The sequence below is a fragment of the Bubalus kerabau genome, chromosome 19 (genome assembly GCF_029407905.1).
Source record: "Bubalus kerabau isolate K-KA32 ecotype Philippines breed swamp buffalo chromosome 19, PCC_UOA_SB_1v2, whole genome shotgun sequence".
Lineage (NCBI taxonomy): Eukaryota > Metazoa > Chordata > Mammalia > Artiodactyla > Bovidae > Bubalus > Bubalus kerabau.
In genome coordinates, this window is record NC_073642.1 from 29,692,065 (window position 1) to 29,710,161 (window position 18,097).

The following is an 18,097-nucleotide window of genomic DNA, read 5'->3' on the forward strand; positions in this document are numbered from 1 at the left end:
CAACCCAGGTGGCCTTGGGTGCCGGGGTCATGTGTCTGCATCCCATCAGAAGCAGGGCTTCAAACAGCTACCAGGGTTGCAGGATTCCTTTGAAAGCTTCCTTTAAATTGGCCAGTAGTTGGGGAAAGCCTGGGTTTCCTCCTGCATATTTGGATGGGGGGGTAGGGGGTGAGGAGACTGGGGCACCCGCCCATCTGGAGACGGGTGTTGGCTCCACCCATCTGGAGAAGGGTATTGGCTCCACCCTCTGAAGCCAGCTGCACCCACTAGCAGGTCCTGCCTTTGGACCAATAGGTCAGCTCCATCTGGCACTGGTGTGCTTGTTCATCCGGTGTCTGTGGCTAGAGGAGCCTGGTTGGGCCCGTGGGTGAGGATGGAGCTTGGCCAAGCTGGCAGTCTGAGCGCTTCAGTGTTGGCCCTGTGGAGGCCCTGGGGCACTCTCCTAGGATGGCCCTGGGCATTCTGGCACCTGGCCCTTGACCCATAGGTCCTGGGCCACCTGCTTTTCAAGGAACTTGCTCCCCAGGAAGGGTGCATCTACAGCTGGTTTTGCAGAACCTTCATCCCCTCCCTCCCAGGACTAGCTCTTGCAATTCAGAAAAGTTAGATTCATCCATTAGCTCCCATGTCAGCGTACATGGGGTGCAGTGTGGTGTTTAGGACCATGGGTCGCTACAGAGGAAAGCACTGGCATGGCCCTGGGACAGGACAGGTCAGGTCATGGGAGGGCCTGCATCTTCCCCTGAAGAGCAGGGAGGGCTCCTCAGTACTGTCCAGTCATTCTGATGGGTCCAGAGTTTCGCCAAGGACTCTGTTAACATCAAGAGGAAGCCCAGAAACCACACACTCGGGGCCCCCATCTGGTCCAAGTGGCATCCTTCTGAGTTTCCTCCTGGGGGAGGTGTGCTGGGCCAGGCTGAGACCAGCCAGCAGGGGCATCCAGTGAGGGCTGACACCTGTCCCCACCCTCCCATCCAGGGCCGGCAAGGCCTGGGCTCCATTTTTGTCTGGGCATCGGGGAACGGCGGCCGTGAGGGGGACCACTGCTCCTGTGATGGCTACACCAATAGCGTCTACACCATCTCCGTGAGCAGCACGACCGAGAACGGCCACAGGCCCTGGTACCTGGAGGAGTGTGCGTCCACCCTGGCCACCACCTACAGCAGCGGGGCCTTCTACGAGCGCAGAATTGTGAGTCTGGAGAAAGGTCTCGGGGGTGGGAGGGGGATGCTCCTGCCCCTGGTCTCATGAGTCCTCAGGGGCCCCAGGGAGTGGTGACTCCTGCTTTTGTCCCATGAGCCCTCAGGGGGCCCTGGAGAGTGGGGTCTCCTGGTCATGGTCCCATGAGTCCAGAGGGGGTTCCCAGGGGGAAGGGCTCCTGCTCCTGGTCCCATGAGTCCTCCCAGGGCCCGAGGAGGGCAGGGTTCCCGGCCAGGAGGCCATTAGGGCAGTTCGGACTCAGCCGCATTCAGCCTCGCCATCAAGGAACTGGTTGCGTCTGGAGGTAAACCCCAGGCCCTTGGCAGCCTCCCTCGGACCCTGCCTTTCTAATTTTGGCACAGAATATCAATCAAAACCCTCTCTGGCTTGGGGGGTCTAAAAATACCCTGTAAGAATGGGGTGCATTCTCACCACAGTGTCTTTTTTTAGCTTTCTAAATTCTGCGGTCACATTGCTTGGGGTCCAACTGGCCCGTTCAGTTTCCACGTGTAAAACAGAAGGAGAGAAAGTCTTGGCTCTACGCTGAAACATTTTAGAAATCTGAGTGTCTTGGGTGTTCCCTTCCTCACAAAAGGACTTTTCTACACCCTTTAGGTTGAGAGTGGTTTTGTCTGCTGCAGTGGCTTCAACGAACATAAATCAGTGTGGTTTATCTTTTAAAAATAGCTTTTAATTTAGTGTATGGGTAAAGTTCATGCTTGTTCCTTCCCCAGGTGCTTTCATACTTTAAAAAAGGTAGGAGGGGAGGGTTGCAAGTTGAAGTCAATGCAGAATTCAAGTGCACAGTCCTTAGGATGGTTTTTAGATGTCTAAAAAATGAGACCTTGGAGCTGGCCAGGCGTGGTTTAACCTGAAAACTCCCTGGCTTCTTTTCATTTCTCCTGCTGCCTGGCCACATCTGTAAATGTTATTTGCAGACACATTTTTACACTTTCTTGTGGGAGCCTGAGGCTTCCCATTGCCCACTGTCCTCTGCAGTACCGGGAGGATCAACGGTCGTTCTGCTGCCAGCCTGGCATTGGCCTTGGCCAGCTCACGAAAGTACTCATTAAGTTGTTACTTTCCTTTCTGTTGGAACAGGCGCCCCTGGGATGGGGCTGAGATGCTGAATGGTGTCCTGTTGCTTTAAATATCTAGCTGGTTTGAGCTTGGACTTAGGACCTGTCAGAGGCCTGGGCTAGAGTAGGGGGATGGTGCAAGCAGGGCTTGCAGCTCTGTGTGCTTAATGAGTCACACAGCCGGTGCATGTGTGTGTATGTGTGTGCATGTATGTGTGTACATACACAAACACACACCTTAGCTACAGAATGCCTTTATTCCTCCATCTCTTCATGAAGAATTCTCTGAGTCCTGACATTCAGTAACTGTGAGTCGCTGGGCAGAGGGCGTAGGAGAAAACCGTGGGCAGCTGCTGTCCAGGGCCCTTCCCTGGTAGCACGGGTGGCAGGCGATTTTGTTTCAACTCAGCCAAGGCAAGGTGTTTGCTCTGAGTCCCTTAGAGACCCAGCCGGGGGGCATGCCCTGTGCTGGATGCTCGGCAGCTCTTGCCTGTATTCGGGCAGGCGTCCGACGGCAAGCGTAGCTGGGGCCCCTGTCGCTCTCGTGCACTGAGTGCTGACGGCAATGACTGCCTGGTGCTGAGACGGCACCTGTCTCTCCTTCACACTCTCATTACCCCGGCCACGCCATGCCCCAGCAGCACAGAGGGTCTCAGGAAGGGGCAGCCCACCCTGGCTCCACTATCCCCTTCTGCCAGCCAGGGGAGGCTCCTCTGCTCACACCCTTTTCTCTGAGGCTGCAGAGCCAGCCCCAGGCCTGCCCTGCTCTTGGAAGCTCGGTCTCCTGCCCAGACACCCCCATTTCCCTCCTACCAGTTTGGACTGAGCACAGGCATGTGCCAGGCACCGGTGTTGCTTCCCCAGCAGCCCTGGGAAGGGTGTGTCAGTAGCCCATTGGGAGGAGGATCCTGGGGTCACAGGGGGTGCATCCTCCTCGCAGCACCCTGCCCTCCCCAGGGTCGAAGAGGGGGAGTAGGCTGGTCCCTGCCAGCACCCCGTGAGTCTTCCTATGTGTGTGACCCGCGCGGGCTCCCTCTCTCCGGGTGATGGTCGGCCTCGCTGAGCCCTGACAAAGGAAAGACACTCTGTTTGTAAGAGGCTCTGGACTCTCTCCACAGGGGAAATTCTTTTTCAGGGATTTGCAGATGGGTGGCTGGAGCCTGGCAGTTGCAGGTATGTTAGTCTCCTGTTGGCACCATAACAAATGATCCCAAGATTCCCAGCTGGAAACAGCACAGCTGGGCCATCTCACAGCTCTGGGGGCACAAGTGCAGCAGCCTCCACGGGCCCATTTTCTGGGCCTCACGAGGCTGAGTCCAGGTGTCAGCTGGGCTGCGTGTTTTCCATAGGCTCAACAGGAGGGCCTGTCCAGTACGCATCCCGCGTGTTGGCAGACCTCAGTTGCTTGTGGTTTTAGGACTGAGCTCCCATCTCCTCATGGGCTGGCTGCCGAGGCCAGTTCCTGACTGCTGTGGGCCACCCACCTTCCTGGCTTGCATCCCCAGCATCCTCTCTAAAGCCAGCAGCACAGATCAAGTCCTTGAGCCGCATCTCTCTGACAGATGTAAGGGCCTGTGATTACATCGGGCCTGCTGGATCATCCAGGATAAACCCCTGACTTAACAGTTGGCTGGGTGGCAGCCTTCGCTCCATCTGCACTAGCATGGGGGTCACTGCAGGGCCAGCCCCCCTCCTAGCACAGTAGATGTCTCCTACCTGTGCCTCCATGAGGTCGCCACCTCAGTTCAGGGGGGTGCAGTCAGGCCGTGCCATGGTGAGACTCAGAGTCCGCGCCCTGCCCAAGGGCGCTCCGCGTGTAGCTCTTGCAGCAGACAGGGTGGGGGCTTTGGGACACTGCCAGCTACGAGGAGGACATCCTGGTAGGGGTGGTCTGTGATCTCTGACCCATCCTCGGCCTCTGGCTCACAGCAGAGGTGCTCTCCGGGCCACCTGGCACCTGCATGTCTATTATGCTCCTCTGAAGTTGGGGTGACTTTGGGGTCATTGATGGGGGCCCTGGCAAGCAGTCTTACTGTGGAGGCCCCTCTGTTTCATTCTGTCTCTCCGTGGAGTCTCGGGGTACATCTGCAGAGGTGTGGGTGTGTGGCTGGGACCCCATCTCCCCACCCCACTATCAGCATGTTGCTCTGGGGGGTGCCAGACCCGTGGAAACCTCTGTCCCTGAGATGTGTCTGCGTAGCACCTCTTCCGTCCCTAGGTCAAAGTCAGCCTGCCCGGGGCAGTGTCCTGGGCAGCCTCTGACCCAGCTGCTTGCTTCCCCCACCTCCCCCCTGCCAGGTGACCACGGACCTGCGTCAGCGCTGCACAGACGGCCACACCGGAACCTCGGTCTCGGCCCCCATGGTTGCCGGTATCATCGCCTTGGCCTTGGAAGCAAAGTAAGTTCTTACCTGCCTTCCCTTCTTTACCTTTCTTTCTTCTTTTTTAAAAAGTTAAAATACACATAATGTAAAATTTACCATTTAAGCCATTTTAAGTGTGTAGTTGATGAAGCATATTCACTGTTGTATGACCGTCTCCACCACCCCCTGCAGGACATCCCTCTTTGTCCAAACTGCTCCTGTCCCCAAAAGACAGCTCTGCCGCAAAAAATCACACAGACAGAGCTTAGACAGGAGATGCTCCGTCTCACAGTCCCAGGGCCCGAGGTCTAAGACTGAGTGTCGCAGGGCTGGTTTCCTCTGAGGCCTCTCTCCTTGGTGCGTCACCTTCTCCCCATGTCCTCACGCGGCCTTCTTTGAATGTGTGTGTTTGTTGTTCAGTCACTTAGTTGTGTCTGACTCTTTATGACCCCATGGACTGTAGCACACCAGGCCTCCTTGTCATGTATGTGTTTAGATCCTTTCATAAGGACACCAGTTACCCTGGATCATGGCCCACCCTATGGACCCCATTTCACCTTAACAACCTCTTTATGATCCCATCTCCATGGGCAGTTACATCTGAGGTCCTGGGGGTCTAGTTTCCACGTGTGACTTTGGGGAAGGGACACAGCTGGCAACCACAGCTGTGTTCTCTGTCTTTGAGTCTGACTCTTCTGGGCTTTCAAATGAGTGGAGTCACAGAGTGTTTGTCCGTCACTCAGCACAGTGTCTTCCAGATTTGCCCATGTCGCAGCAGATGTCTGGATGTCTTCCTTTTTCAGGCCGTCCTTAATAGGAGTCAAGAGGCTCCTTCCTGTGTCTCCCTTTTTCAAGCTCACAGCCTCCTGCCTTCATAGGGGCACAGGGAGCTGGTGGGCGCAAACCTCAAGCCTGCACTACACCCCAGATCACACTTTAGGTCAATACAGCTGCCCTCTGTCAAGGGGGTTCATGAGTGGTGATGCTTTATCTGCTTCAAGCCACATAAAAACCCCAAAATTGCCATGTGTTGGATGGGTCCACTTTACATACGGTCATGGAATCAAACAGGTTTTAGTTTAAACATCAACAGTGGCTCCCAACAACAACCTGTGGCTTTGAAGGAGTCGTTTGCTGCAGATGAGATTGTAAGAAGTTGTGTTTGGGTTGCTGAGTCCATCTAATTATGTGTGTTTTGTTTGTTGATTCACATCAGGAGAAAAAGCATAAAGCTCAAATGCTACCCATTTAACAAAGAAACAGGTATGTTTGATTTTCAGGCCAAAATGTTAACTTCTGTGTCCTGGGGCTCATTTTAAAATACTAAATAGTTACTTGTGTGGAAAGTTGCATTCACATACTTAGTGATTCATTGTTTTATATTTTCTTTCCTCCCTTTTTGGAAACGTGCAAGGAATTTTGTTAGCTGAGGATATATAGAAAACAAACCCTGTTTTGTGCCACTCGTTCCATTAAACCTGGCCTGTGGACTCACGAACTCCCTGATCGATATCTCCTCATCATTGTAGCCCATCCTCAGAATTTTACAGATGGCAGGCATCACTGGACACAGCGTCCACTTAGAGTGTGTAAGTGCAAGGGTTGGTCAAGGGAGGAAGGAGCTGTAACGGGCATGCTGCCAGCCTCAGCTGAGGGGCTTTGGAGGCTCCGGGGCCAAGACCACTGCTCATGTGTACAGTGTCTTCCTGGCAAAGCCAGGTCGCCCAGGGGAGGAGAGAAGCTCTCCGGCAGGAGGCTAGCAGGCAGCACATGACAAGATGAAGGAAGAGCCTAGTGTGTGAGAACCGCCCCGAGGGTCAGCCGGGAGTTCAGGGCCATTTTGGAATGTCACATCAGTCCCTTCTTCATGAGAAACCATGTCCAACACCATTTCTTTGATATGTTTCCATACAACTGTGAGTGCGACTTTATTTCTATCATCAGAAACGAGGTGCGTTTCCCCCTAGGAAAATAGTTTCTCACAGCCTCCCTTTCTGGACCCTCTGTCATCAGCACTGAAGCCCAGGCTTCCTGGTGCCTTATGCTGAGCTTCCGGGGCGAGGGGAGGCATTCTGCATCTTTGTGGGCCCCACGGTCATGAGCAGCTGCTGCTGCTGCTGTGAAGTCACTTCAGTAGTGTCCAATTCTGTGCGACCCCATAGACGGCAGCCCACCAGGCTCCGCCGTCCCTGGGATTCTCTAGGCAAGAACATTGGAGTGGGTTGCCATTTCCTTCTCCAATGCTTGAAAGTGAAAAGTGAAAGGGAAGTCGCTTAGTCATGTCCAACTCGTAGTGACCCCATGGACTGCAGCCTACCAGGCTCCTCTATCCATGGGATTTTCCAGGCAAGAGTACTGGAGTGGGTTGACATTGCCTTCTCCAGTCATGAGCAGGGACCAGCCCAAACAAGCAAGGATGGGCTGTGGCCGCATCTGCCATCTGGACTGCAGAGCCTGTGCCCGGTCTTTCCACCAGGGGGAGGAGTCTGTGCCCAACCTCACTGCCAGAGGGTGTGGTCTGTGCCCCCTCTCCACCAGAGGGCGTGGTCTGCCCCCTCTCCACCAGAGGATGTGGTCTATGCCTGGCCTCTCCACCAGGAGGTGCGGACTATGCCCCCTCTCCACCAGAGGGCATGGTCCGTGCCTGGCCTCTACGCCAGAGAGTGCGGCCTGTGGCCCCCTCTCTGCCAGAGGGCATGACCTGTGTCCCCTCTCCACCAGAGGGCATGGTCTGTGCCTGACCTCTCCTCCAGGGGGCGTGACCTGTCCCTAAACTCTCCAGCAGGGGTCATGTCCTGCACCCGGCCTCTGTGTCAGAGGTGTGGTCTGTACCCACCTCTCTGCCAGAGGACGTGGCCCTGGGTATCTGGGGCCGCAGGTCCTCCTCTGACAGTGAGGCTGGCTGTGGTCCTCAGGTGGGGCCGTGGATGAGGGGATGGCAGGTCAGCTTGCGCCAAGGAAAATCTGGAAACTGGACCCATGGAAGCAGTTGCGATGAGGCAGCCAGGAGGCCAATATCTGGCCAGGGACAAGCACAGTGGAGAGAATGTGGTGAAGTCAGAGGAAGCCAGGGCTAGGACCGGGGAGTGAGAGCCCCCAGGGAGGAGGACACACCCCCCCCAGGACCCAAGCTACAGATGAGTGTCTTGCAGGTAAAAAGGGGGCATTTGTTGGGAAAGTAAAACAGTGCAGCTACTGTTAAAAAAAACTGTAATGGCTCCTTAAAAAAATTAAAGAATTACCATGTGATCCAACAATTACACTTGTGGGTGTGCACCCACAGGGATCAAAGCAGGGGCTCAAAGAAATGGTTTTACGGCCATGTTTGTAGCATCGTTACTCAATAGCAAAAGGTGGAAGTGCCTCAGGCATCCATCAATAGGTTAGTGTGGTCTGTGCAGCCACAGAGAAGGAAGGAGACCTGACCCCTGCAGCAGCAAGGGCACCACACTGCATGAACTAAGTCAGTCACAGAGGGTCAAATCCCGCATGACTCCACTCGTGTGAGGCACCTGGAGTCCTCGGATTCACAGAGATGGAAGGTGGTGGGAGTGGGGGCCAGGGATGGGAGGAGGGAGGGGGGTTAGTGCTTGATGGGTGCAGAGGTTCGGTGGCTTAAGATGATCAAGCTCTGGAGGTGAACGGTGGTGATGACTGCGCAGCACAGGGAATGTATTTAATGGCACTGACTGTATGTCTAAGAACCATTACGATGGTGCATTTCACGTTATGTATGTTTGCAAACACACAAAGAACAGGCAGTTGGAAGGATGTTTGTGAGGAGTGGTCAGGCAGGTGCTGTTGAGGAGGAGACGTCGAAGAGTGGGTCTGCTCTTGTCGGTGACGCAGTCCTAGCACTGTGGACAGAGGGGTCTGGAGAGCTTGTGTTGAGAAGTGTTGAAAAGGCAGGCAAGGATATCTTATCTGCATTTTTGGTAGTAGGCAAGTGTTCTTTAACAAAGTGCCTGTACTCCACACCAGAATGATATATCGTAAAGGTAGAGTATCTAGAATCTCAAATTCTAATGTGTGGCCAGTAGTCCTGGGAGTGGGGTGTGGACAGGAGATGGCTGGCGCGCCCCAGTACTCAGAGCACTCCCTCATGGGGTGCAGACCAGCCCAGGTTTTCCCACCACGTGCTAACACACAGTGCCATCATCTCATGGATTCAGGGGGATTGTGGCCCAAGGCTGGACTTTCCCCAGGTGTCAGGTCACCTGCTGCACCGTCTTATCTCAGGCTTCAAGGATCAAAATTGATTCTTGACTGAGAGGGTGTGACATCTACCCTTGCCAAGTGGTAGTGTCTTGGGGCCTCCTCAAGTACAGGAGCAAGGCCAGCCCCCAGTGCCCCGCCTCTGCTGGACCTGGCGGTCGGCATTGCTGACCGATGTGAGTACAGCTGTCTGTCCTTTGTCATTGCAGCAGCCAGCTGACCTGGAGGGATGTCCAGCACTTGCTGGTGAAGACGTCCAGGCCGGCCCACCTCAAAGCAAACGACTGGAAGGTGAACGGTGCTGGTCATAAAGGTGCGGCCGAGACTCGGGGGCTGGGCAGGGCCAGGTGCCATCCGGGCAGAGCCTGTGGGTGACCTTCCAGAGTCTGTATGGGGGAACGTGGATTTCTCACCAAAAAAAAAACCCAGACGACAGTAATTGTGTGTCACAAGAATGAGGAGCGCAAACTTAGTAGTTTAAGCAGAGTACCTACAGTCACTTGAGTATTGGGCTCCCTAAACCTCATGACCTTTGCCACGTCAGGGGCCCCAGTACCGATACTGACTTCATGGTTCTCTTTAAATTTGTGCCTATTTTTTTTTTTTTTTACACAAAGGAATATATCCTAAAAGAAAACTGCATTACATCTAGTCAGTCATGTGTGTGTGTTATTAGCTCAGTCGTGTCCCACTCTTTGTGACCCAATGGACTGCTCCACTGGACTCCTCTGTCCATGGAATTCTCCAGGCAAGAATACTGGAGTGGGTTGTTATTCCCTTCTCCAGGGGATCTTCCCGACCGAGGGATCAAACCCAGGTCTCTTGTATTGCAGACAGATTCTTTACCACCTGAGCCGCCAGGGAAGCCCCCCCAGTCAGTCATGGGCTTGATGCCAATCATAGTAAATGAAGTTTGCTTACATGCCACCTGAGGGCAGCTTGCACTCTTAGCCCCGAGTAGCTCTCCCTAAGTTTCCACACCTGTGCAGTGAAGACACTGAGGCGGTTATGTGAATTCCTTTCTAACTGTAGAACTTCTGTCAGCAAGTCCTTGTGTTTTAAAAGGGCTGTCTGCCATCACAGCTTGGGGCTGACCCAGGTACCGTGAGCTCAGCCCGTGGTCAGGCTTGCAGCCAGGTATGTGAGGCCTCTTGAGCAGGTGGTGATAGGGGTATGCTCCTGGATTTGTCCGTCTTGCTTGTTACCAGAGACACTTGAAAATGATTTACATTTAGCCATGGTATATTCAGGAGAACATTTTCCCTTTCCTTAGGGTCAGATCCAACTATTTTGACACCAAGCCTGACATTCCTCTCTGTAAAATATAGGTCAAGCGTTGTCACCCCAAGTTCCAAGAGATGTTCCTTTAATGAGGAGGTTGGCTGGACCTGATGCTTCCTTGTCTTACAGGGATGTTGGTGGTAATGGTTCACTGTAACAGGAGCTGACCTACATTTCAGTTTTGGCCTAATTAGTAGGAAAAGGGGTTGTATCTAGTTTTTAACCTTGCCTCCTAACTCTGAAACTCCCCTGCATGGCCAGATTAAACACTGACTCAGGCCAGCCTGTGTACTGGACAATGCTACTTTCCCCGGACACCCTGGAAATTCCACAGGAAAAGCAAACGGAAAAAGACAAGAGCGGAGCCTTGTTTGATTGTGTCTACTGCACGCATGGTTGCATGAGCCACAGCATCTTGGGTCTTGTTTTTCTCATCTGGTTCAAGACTCAGGGAGCACAGTTCAGTTCAATCACTCAGTCATGTCCGACTCTTTGCAACCCTTGGACTGCAGTACTCCAGGCTTCCCTGTCCATCACCAACTCCCAGAGCTTGCTCAAACTCATGCCCATCAAGTTGGTGATGCCATCCAACCATCTCATCCTGTCATCCCCTTCTCCTCCTGCCCTCAATCTTTCCCAGCATCAGGGTCTTTTCCAGTGAGTCAATTCTTCCCATCAGGTGGCCAAAGTATTGGAGTTTCAGCTTCAGCATCAGTCCTTCCAAAGAATTCAGGACTGATTTCCTTTAGGATGGACTGGTTTGATCTCCTTGCAGTCCAAGGGGCTCTCTTGGGAGCACAGATGCCAAGAATTCCCTTTAATCTAAAGAAACTGGTCCTCATCTCACAGAAAGAAAGTTCTAGACCCTCCCAGCATTTCTTTCACTTTGCACCCAGACGGGACACATTTTCTGGCCCTCACTCCTGGTCTGAAAGAGTTCTGTCCAGAGAGTAAGGCTGCCGGGACCCTGCTGCATCCTTGTGGGGGCGGGGGCTGCAGCCAGGCCACTCTGGAGCTGGCTGTGGCCCCTGCAGCTATGGGGGGACAGAGGCAGCCATCCCTGGGCATGGGGGGCTGGGTCTGAAGGCCCTGTCTTTTCAGTTAGCCACCTCTATGGATTTGGCCTGGTGGATGCGGATGCCCTGGTCGTGGAGGCCAAGAAATGGATGGCAGTGCCCCCGCAGCACACCTGTGTCGCCGTCACTGACAAGAGACCCAGGTGAGCTCGGCTCCTGCACATGCACTGGGCCCTGCTGGTGGGCATTTGGGGGTTGGGGGTGGGGGTAGATGCTCACATGTGCATTCCTGTGCTTGTCGATGGGGACACATGTGCACACACCAGTGTGTGTGTGTGTATGTGTGTGTGTATACTTTCATGCATACACGTGTGTGCATGTGTGTGCGCACACTTGCGGTGCATCTGGATATGTGTCTGCCTTTTTTTCCTGTGGATTATGAGACAGGTAGAGGAATCGCTTCTCCAGGACTGTTTCGAGGCCTTTTGCTGTTGATGTCGTTCCCTTTTATCTGTTGCTCCCTCAGCCTGAGCCCCTAACGAGGACTGGAAATTCTTAGCGTGTATTTAGCGGAGCTCCCAGAGGAGGGCGCTGCCCTGCCAGCTGGGGTGACGGGCAGCAATGGCACCTGCCCCAGGGTCCGGGATGGCAGCCCTGCTGCTCCTCTGTTGCAGGCAGGGTCTGGTGTCTAGGGAACACCAGTGTGTCGCTGTGTTTGGGCTCTGATGACTAGAAGGTTTAAGCGCTGGGGTTTAACCTGCCTCGAGCCGTGTTTCGCAGAGTCCTGGCTTCACCTTCCTGCCAAGGTTGAGCACTGCCCTTTGTGTAAGTTATTCTCAGTCAGTTGCATTTGTTCATTAAAATTTTTGTTTTAAAATTTTCAGCTGTCAAGTAATCAAAATGGCAAGAACCCTGTTCCATTAGGCTCAGATGATCCTCCTGAATTCTGCTGTTGCCACTGTCCCTTTTACCCTTTTTTAGAGTGTTTCTCTAGGCCTTAAAATCTGATGAAGAATGGAAGAATGAGATGCATTCTTTTCTAGCATTTATAACCTTTGGAAAATGTGTGTTTTTTAAAAAAATGATGAGGTGATTGCTTTGTCAACAAATACAGATCACTCTCTGAGGTCGCCTTTTCCTTGAGGGCATCCACTTCTTATAATATGCCCTTTTGCGATAAAATTTTCAGAGAAGTACTTTTTGTTGATGCCTTGTGTGCAGTAGGAATTCAGAAAGTATTTGTTGGATGAATACCACACAGTGGGAGCTTTGGAAAAATTATATTTCCCTCCTGATGCTGATGGTGAAGACTGACTGTCAGCTCGTCCCTCCAGGCCTGACCAGCTGGTCGGCCAGCAGATAGGTCTCACTCTTGACGCTGGAAGGCATCACTTTCTCTGGGGAGCCTTAGACTGTCCTATTCAGAAGAAAGTAGAAGGTTCCCTGAGCCTGAGGAGGCCTGTCGCATTCTTCTGCATGGTTGGTTGGGAGATGCCTAGCTCACAGGTCCTCAGGCTCCAGGTTACGTGACGCCTGCCCGGGGCCGCGTCCGGGCTGCAGCCCTTCCCTCCCACTGGCCTCCCCGTCGGGCGGCTCCTGAATGAAGCATTCTTCTCCTGCCAGAAATAGTTTTAAGATGGGAGAGTGGTGCCTCGGTGGCGCAGGGTTGTTTTTATTTTTATTTTATTTTGTTTTTTAAGTGCTGGTCCATGGAGTCTAGACAGCACGGGTGGAGGGGCGCAGCCGTCACACACAGTGTGACATTGTTTCTGTCCTTTGAGGAGGGAAAGGCCACATACTCCAGCGGACAGGAGAATCGCACATGTCTCTAAGGGAAAATCGTCTTTGCGTTCAGCAGCCTTAGCCTCGCAGGACTAGTCAGCCAACCAGCTGTTCGACACCACAGACTCAACTACAGGTTCGGTTGTCCCCAGGGACATGAGGGCCAGGACACAGACACACAGGTCACCAGCCGGGTGCTCCACATGGAATCACATGCCCGCTTTGACCTGTGGTCACAGCCTGCCTGCCAGGGTCACTTGAGCCACATGCTCGGCGCCCCCTGTGCTCATGGCCGGTTTCCTTTGTCGGGTTCTTGTGTAGCTTTGACTAAGCTGCTCGGATGGTTTGGCTTAAAGATGAAAAGGAAGTCTTCCCACACACCTGCTTCTCCTCCCCTGCTTCTCCTTGCTCCCTCTCCACGGATGCTTCTTGGTCCAGGGGTCCCCCAGGATGGCTGTTCTTTCTCTCAGCCTCTTTCTGGTTTCTCCTTCTCATGGTGGAATCCAGGAATGCTGTGAGTGTCCTAGACCCAGCTTTAGTGCTTCCTGTGGAGAGCAGAGAGAGAGAGAGAAGAGAGACACAGAGAGAAAAGGAGAGGGAGACAGGGTGGGAGAGAGAGGCAGCGAGGGGGATCAGGGGGCCTCCTTGGGCATCTTGTGCAGACCTTTGTACCCACATGGGACTCATTTCCCTGCCCTCCCTCCTGAGTGGAAGGACGAGTCTACCCCAGTGTGAACTTCAGAGAACCTTGTTCACTGGGATTAAGTGCAGGCATCCTGGCAAGTCTGTGGTGATGTTGGTGAGGTCGTGTGGGGTTGTGGGCCAGAGGCTTGGGTGTCCCTGGTCATGTGCAGGGCAGGAATGAAGAGTACCAACACCTCTACACCCTCCTTCCCCCCACAGTCCTCCCTGGAGTATGTCCTGTCCAGGGAGATGGTCCCCCTGACCGTGACCAGAGGAGTCCCGGGACTGTCCTCTCTGCAGATCCAGCCTGTGCTCAGACATGGGTGTCATACCCACTGTGCCTTGGAGGACTGCTTAGGCTTTGCTGGTGTCCCTCTGCTGGGGGGCTCCAGCACCACCCCGAACCTGAGTCAGGCTCGGGCCAGAGGGGCAGAGGGCCAGCAGCACAGCAGAGAGGCGGTGATGGGGAGAGGGGGCAGGCTGCCATCAGGGACTGTCGGTGGAGCGGTCAGTCATTCTCTGCAGAAAGGCCATGCTGACCTCCTTGTCTGGACGCTGTGCATCCAGGGTCTGGCAGTGGGGGGATGGCAGCCTGTGTCTGTTGGCATCCCTGAAGTTCATGGAGTAGGCCGTGGAGCCACCAGGAGAGGCCGGGAGAGAGGCGCCCTTGGGAGTGGGGTGGTGAGGAAGGAGAGGGGCCAGGCACCCCCTGCTCACCAGGGGCCAGCCCTCCCCGCACCCCTCAGAGGCCAGCCCTTCCCCCACTCCTGTTCGCAAACACTGATCTCCAGATCTCCCTGGGCCACCTGATTATAGCCTTCACCCACCCCTACCCCTGAGCAGCCCCCCGGCACCCACAGAACAGGCATAAGGGCCAAGCATGGCCGGGTGGCTGTCAGCAAGTGTGGAGTCTTGGCTCAGCAGGAGGGCAAGCCCCTTGACCTCACCGGACACATTCATGTTTGAGAATGACTTGTCCAGGCCATAGCGGTGACCCTGTGCAAGCATGAGTGGAGGCCCAGCCTCTGTTGTAATGTGCAGGCACACAAGGATGGCATTCTTGACTGGTTTTGGGTACAAATGGTTTAAACCTCCTTAGAAGTTTCTGTCCACTAATGGAAAGTAAATAGGGTCATGACCAGTGCCATCTACCTGTGCAAAATTATTTTAAAGTCTAGGGGTGTCAGATAGAAAAGGGTGAAATGACACTTTTATAACCTTTCTGAAAGTGAAAATCAACCTTAATATAACTCCCGTGAATGAAAAAGAGTCCCAGCTTTTAAGAATCTTATCTGACCCATAGGATTTTCTAGCTAGCATGTCCCTACATCTTTAAAGACCCAGCTACAGCTGGACAGTTGATGACATCTCTGCCTCCCAACTCCATGCTGAAGGACAGCCAAGCAAGAGGAATTGACCTGCTCGTCTTTGGTTTCAGCAAGTTTGGAAGGTTACCATCCAGACAGTGTGTAGTTTAGTGTGGCTTGTCTTTTATTAAAGAACTCACCCACCACGCAAAGATAGTTCAAAACTAAAAGCTTTGACTCAGGGTTATCTCCAAAGCAGAACATCTATTTCTAGATGTTCAAGAATTAACTGTGCATTAACCACATGCTGTTTACTCTTCTGGTGTCTCGTTAAACCAGACCACATGTGATGGTCTTTTTATAACAGCTCTGCTTATAAATATGTAGTGGGTTGATGGGTGATGATTATCAGGAGCTTACTGTGTGCCAGCCTTTGTTCTAAGCAGTGTGTATGGATTCACTCATTCAAAACCCCCAACACGGGTGTGAGGTTTGGAAATTATCATTATTATTTTTTTTAATTTGGCTGCGCTGAGTCCTCATTGCTGCGCAGGCTTTTGTCTGGTTGTGGTACATGGGCTTCTCATTGCAGTGGCTTCTCTTGTTGCAGAACACGGGCTCCAGAGCACAAGCTCCTTAGTTGTGGCGCACGGGGTTAGTTGCTCCACAGCTTGTGGCATCTTCCCAGATCAGGGTTGAACCCGTGCTCCCTGCAGTAGAAGCATGGAGTATTAACCAATGGAATGCCAGGGAAGTCCAATGCTCCCTGCTTCTGAGATGAGTATTGGAACTTGGATGATACAGTTGTCCTCGTTCTTCTAGGAAGTCACCATAGTTGTGTTCTAAGAAGTCACCATAGACACTGGAGAGATACAGGTGAGGTTCCCAGGGGTTCTGAAACACTGGGCCAGGATGCAGGTCTGGGCTTGAAACTAAGCTGGGGAGGGGTCTTCCAGGTGGGAGTGCAAAGTGAGGCAGACTTGGGAGATGTTACAGGTTCAGTTCCAGGTCACTGCAATAAAACAAGTCACATGAACTTTCTGGCTTCCCGATGCATACAGAAGTTACATTTCTAATACACTGTAGACTGTTGTGTGCAATAGCACTGTGTCTAAGAGGACAATGTACCTACCTTAGTAAGAAGTACTTCACTGCTAAAAAGAAAAAAAAAAAGAAAGACTTTTTCTGCTAAAAAAAAAAAAAAAAGACTCACCATCATCTGAGCCTTCAGTGAGTTGTAACCTTTTTACAACTGTACATCAAGCATCACCAGAACTTTATTAAAAGTGTGAAACCTTCAAAGATCATTGAAGAGTTTAAAATATTGTGAGAATTGCCAAAATGTGACAGAGATACACGAAGTGACCAAATGCTTTTGGAAAAGTGTGGCCGACAGACTTGGCTGCTGCAGGGTTACCACAATTTGTAAAGCACGGCAGTGGAGGGAGGTCCCTATGCTGACTGCCGTGGCCCCCCAGCTTGAGCAGAGCGGAGGGGGCGGGGGGCACCCGTGCTGCCCAGCTTCTCCTGCTCTTCCCCAACACTTGGTTTACTCGAAAACAGTTCTGCCTCTGGTTCTGAACACCACTTGGATGCCCTAAGATTATAAGCACCATGACTAGGTGAGTGCCTTGAATTTAGTAAATTGGGAACTTGTCTCTACAGATATATGAGCAATTAGATGGTGTCATGTGCTAGAGAAAGCTGAATGCAAGATCTAGGAAGTGGCTATGAGCCTTCGGGCTCGTCGCCATTCCCCACCTTCCCTGAGAGGGTTGCTGCTGAGGGGCGTAGGATGAAGGAACACCTGGAGGGTCCAGCATTGAGTCTGGCACAGCTCAGCAGGAAGTGACACATCTCTGTCCCCAGAGCCCTTTTCCAGGAGGGCAGCTCCCACAGCTTGAATATCACTGGGTCTGAAGGGACCTCTGAAGTCCTCAGGCTCTCTGGGGTCCTGGAGAGATGGCTTTGTGCACAGATGACAGTTTCAGAGTTTAGTAGCAGAAGAACGTTCTGAGTCATCTTGGGAGCTTTACAATCTTTCTAGATCAGCTTTTGTGATTAATGTGCAGCTTGCCTGTGTTTGTGTTTCTGCGCATGATTTGACTGAAACCCTGCAGCTTCTGTGCTCAGCCCGGCCAGTGTGTGTGCGCTCAGGGAGGGCCGGCAGCTGGGGTCCCCAAGAGGCGCTGCCAACCTCAGTGAGGACGCCACGTGTGCTCCCTAAAATGGGCTTTCCTCTTGGGGCATCAGCTCCAAGGCCAGGCTGGGGAGGCAGCTGTGGGGAGTGTGGGGGTCTTTACTTCTGTTCCTGTACCCTGAGGTCAGGCCTCTCATCACTGGTAGTGGGGTTTCCTGGGTGGGATGCATTTCTAGAGCAGAGTGATGGCTCCCCATCCCAGCTGGCAGATGGTTGGGGGTGGGAGCTTGGTTGTGACTTTTGTGTCTGTTTCACCCCTGTCTTGCTTTTCAGCTGAGGAGAGTGTAGGGTTGCTTAGTGAGTCTTCACAGGGGAGTGTCCACCACCCCCTTCCCCAGCACCCACATTGCCTCCTCAATGCAGGAGGTAGGAATAGTTTACCTGAAGATGAGTGAATGCCCGTGGGGCTGGGTGGGGCTGCTGACCACTAAACACTGACAGTAAAACCTGGGAGAAGCACTAGGAGAAGTAAGCATCTCTCAGTTAGTTTACAACGTATACAAGTCATGTTTTCAAATATTTAGAGAGTCTCCAGAGGAATTACATCACTGTTTATAAGTGTTTTGATTGTTTTTTATGACTCAGGCCCTGTCGAGCCAAGTGATTTAATTCCGGAGACACTGAGCCCACACGGGAGCTCCCTCTGGGGGAAGCCCCCTCCCCAGAGGGAAGTCGGGCATAGTGGAAACAGCACTCCCCGCAGTAAACTGAGTGCTGGCCCAGCGTTGCAGAGTTACCCCTGTGCTGCTGGGCAGAGGGTGGCCTTTCTTAAGCTCACAGGCCGTCAGAGTGAGCTGTGCAGGTGCAGCATCGGCGGGTGGCCTGGCCCAGCTCTGCAGCAGTGTTAGGGGAAGGCTTGTCTGCTCCATCTGGGGAGTCCTGAGGGATCAGGGTATGGTGCCTATCCCCAGAGTCCACCCCAGATGGTAAACACCCTTGCGTTTGTTCAGAGCACAAACTCCCTTGTAGG

General features: G+C 53.1%; 1 protein-coding gene across 2 annotated transcripts in view; it reads left to right on the forward strand.

Moving 5' to 3' along the window:
• Positions 1–18,097, forward strand: part of PCSK6 (proprotein convertase subtilisin/kexin type 6) — a 170,217-nt gene that overhangs the window by 109,382 nt on the left and 42,738 nt on the right. For both annotated transcript variants that reach the window (XM_055555513.1, XM_055555514.1), the window contains exons 8-11: positions 979–1,191; positions 4,578–4,678; positions 9,067–9,170; positions 11,240–11,357. In XM_055555513.1, the coding sequence (XP_055411488.1) occupies positions 979–1,191; positions 4,578–4,678; positions 9,067–9,170; positions 11,240–11,357 (536 nt within the window). The remainder of the gene's footprint in view (positions 1–978; positions 1,192–4,577; positions 4,679–9,066; positions 9,171–11,239; positions 11,358–18,097) is intronic.